The sequence below is a fragment of the Lygodium microphyllum genome, chromosome 16 (genome assembly GCF_053477565.2).
Source record: "Lygodium microphyllum isolate KBCC chromosome 16, Lygodium_microphyllum_v1.1.10, whole genome shotgun sequence".
NCBI classification, from domain to species: domain Eukaryota; kingdom Viridiplantae; phylum Streptophyta; class Polypodiopsida; order Schizaeales; family Lygodiaceae; genus Lygodium; species Lygodium microphyllum.
In genome coordinates this window covers 123,703,845-123,707,195 of record NC_141150.1, presented here as the reverse complement: position 1 = coordinate 123,707,195, position 3,351 = coordinate 123,703,845, and the positions used below count along the sequence as shown (strand labels likewise).

Below are 3,351 nucleotides of genomic sequence, written 5' to 3'. Positions count from 1 at the left end.
GCAAATATTAAGTACTCTAGGTGTTCTATTTTTTGTTTATTATAAATCATTATATCATTAAGGAGAACTACTATATTTTTTCCCAAATATGAACCTAAAACTTTATCCATCAACATCATAAGTGTTGCTAGAATATTTTTTTTAAAAAAAGCCCATCCATGCTTGGCATTTGGTACTTATTTCTCGCCATTATCTAGTTAAGTGCATAGTAATCTATTAAGAAGCACATGCAACCATTTTTTTTTTTGCGAAAAGAATGGGAGAAGCCCACGATGAAGAATTTAAGCATATAAATTCAACTAGAAATGATGCATAGTAAGTGCATGAGTCTAGTAGAAATGGTGGATATATTCAAGCACAGACGTGCGAATACTAGAAATGCCGTAACTACATAAGTCTAGACGTGCAAATACTAGAAATACCGTAACTACATAAGTCTAGACACGTAAATCTGGTGAGTTTAGATTCCTAGAAACAAATGTGGGATGAGAGAGAGAGAGAGAGAGAGAGAGAGCACATGCAACCATATTTTTATTTGCGAGAAGAATGAGAGAAGCCCACCATGAAGAACTTAAGCATATAAATTCAACTAGAAATGATGCATGGTAAGTGCATGAGTCTACTAGAAATGGTGGATATATTCAAGCACAGATGTGCGAATACTAGAAATGCCATAACTACATAAGCCTAGATGTGCGAACACTAGAAATACCGTAACTACATAAGTCTAGACACGTAAATCTGGTGAGTTTAGATTCGTAGAAACAAACGTGGGATGAGAGAAAGAGAGAGAGAGAGAGAGAGAGAGAGAGATTGCAGACGATGAGAGGTGGCCATTGTTTTATTTAGCTATATAACACCTGGGCCCAATCCAGTTACAACACAGGCAGAAACACCACCCCTCTTCTATAAGTAGTGTAGCTTGTATGTAAGCTACTTCTTGTCGACGCAGTTAGACCAGACGGACACGTCAGCGCCGTCATAGATGACGGCGTTGCCGTCGTTCTGCAGCACTAGCTTGTAGCTGTCGTCCTTGAGAGGCTTGTCGGAGCTAGCCCACTCCACCGTGCCGCAATCACCGAGCACCAGTAAGCGGCCGTCCCTTTGCAGGCAGGCCCGCTTGCCACGCTTAGCTGTGTTGCTGTGCCAGACGGCAGTTCCAGCTGGCGACTTGTACTCCACAAAATTCCCATCACCCTGCATGATCAGAGAATACTGCCCATTTTCCGAGGTCAAGCTCTCATCCATCGCCAGCTCTTGGTCGGCGTACAAAATGGAGCCATGTTTCTTCGCCTGCTCTGCTGCCATTTTTCTGATCCTGATCTTCAGAAGGTGCTATTAGTTCTTCTTCTGCACTTGATCATCTCACCGCCGTCTTGCCTCTTTATAGGCGCTAACGTGCAGGTGATAATTGCCTATTATGTCCGCATTATCTATATTCGCGGCATTATCTTTATTATTCCCTTTTTCCTTTATGCTCATAATTATAGCATTCGTGGTCCATGGAGAGAGTGGACATAAGATGCGGTGTATGCGCCGTATCGAACAAAGCTTGGCATGGAACACCATACCACCCTTCTCCCATGTCCCCACCAATAGCAATAATACAAGCTTCAACACAAGCACTCATCACTCGAACACTATTCACAATATGCCCACCGAGGAAACCCAAAGGGAGTGTAAAAGAAAGCATCCATTATAGAGAGAGGGGGTGTGTGAAAGAGAGAGAGAGCGAGACCCCCACACACACACAACGACCTTATAGTATTGGCAGAGACATGTGCCACACGATCTCTACCAAAGCATTATCTATGTGCTATTTATGGTTATGTTCTTATGTTCTTAAAAATCTCACCATGTTGCTACTTAATTGAAAACATTGGAGAAGAGAGAGAGAGAGCTAGAACACTTGCAAGCACACACACCCACGTGTGCACACACACACAGTACAACACACCATCCTTACAAAAGCATTATCTATGTGCTATTTATGGTTATGTTCTTAAAAATCTCACCATGTTGCTACTTAATTGAAAACATTGGAGAAGAGAGAGAGCTAGAACACTTGCAAGCACACACACCCACATGCGTGCACACACACACACAGAGTACACCAATCATCGGTGTACCAAATCGGGTTTGTTCTCATGATATAGTTTCTCTAGCACTATGGGGGGGTCACTGGTTTTTAAAATCCTTTTTTGCATATTATTTACTTACAAAAGGCTTCCATTTTAAAGGGGGCATTTACATATTGAATAGAAATAGAGTGTGTTTTAATAATTAAAAACTCATAGATAAGGGGTTTTAAAAATACACCTTTAACACATGTGATAAGGGGTTTTAAAAATACACCTTTAACACATGTGATAAGGGGTTTTAAAAATACACCTTTAACACTGACTGAGTGTGTAGCATAAGGAACCCATGTAATCTCTTTGTAGTTCTCTTGTATAATCATCCCTGCTCCTTTATAGTTAGAGGCATTATCAGTCTTTATAGATGTGACATTAACAGGTCCTCCAACATGTGCAATAGCCCTCTCATATATCTTTGAAATATACATGGAGGTTTTCTCTTTAAGAGATGTATCTATTGCATCCAAAAACACTGACCCCCTTGGACATATACACATGATATTTATTAGAGGCCTCTTCTTGCAATCTATCCATCCATCAATAGCTATGGTGCATCCGTAGGCAGGTGCATAATCAAGGACAAAACGCTTCAAGATTTGCTCAAGTCCACCTTTGACTTTGTCTAAGTACTCTATGCACATCTTATTGTAGTCCGGCAAAACAAACCCAGGCTTTGCACCCAGGATTTGCAAGAGACATCAAAACATCTTGAAATAAGGGATTTCTCATTACATTCAAAGATATCCTACAAGCAATGAAAGCTTGTGTACATTTCAAGTGCAACTCTAGCATTGATGACTTATCAAATGCACTATACAGAGTTTCTTTCTTTGATTTGTCCATGTTGTTAGAGCATCCGTGTTCCTGAGAGCCTGCACTCACATTGTATCTATGTTCTTCGTCCATCAACTGTGAGTGTTGTGATGAGGAGCCACCCACATGTTGTAGTACATTCACGAAATTGCTTGATGCATCATTATGTCTTGTAGTAGACGTAATTTCAATAGTGTAACCTCCCCCCCCCACTTTCCAGAGGCCTTTAATTTTTGAATATATTTGGAAAGCTTTACATGTACATTAGAAGGTGGATTACGACAATGATTCACGTTAACACCAATCCCTAGTAGATGCTCTTTAGTTCTAGTTGCGCTAGCATGGAACTCATGCTGACATGACTTGCATCATACATGAGAATTGTTCTTTCCAGATTTTA

The 3,351-nt window shown here is 40.5% G+C and overlaps 1 protein-coding gene across 1 annotated transcript; it reads right to left on the bottom strand.

Moving 5' to 3' along the window:
- Window positions 1-933: 933 nt before the first annotated feature.
- Window positions 934-1,308, bottom strand: LOC148023361 (mannose-specific lectin-like). The gene has a single exon (XM_087695371.1). It carries the CDS (start codon window positions 1,306-1,308, stop codon window positions 934-936), a length of 375 nt encoding a protein of 124 aa, XP_087551497.1.
- Window positions 1,309-3,351: the final 2,043 nt, after the last annotated feature.

What these genes read in the sequence shown, in the direction of transcription:
- LOC148023361 (XM_087695371.1), bottom strand. Translation starts at nt 1,308, where the DNA reads ATGGCAGCAGAGCAGGCGAAGAAACATGGCTCCATTTTGTACGCCGAC.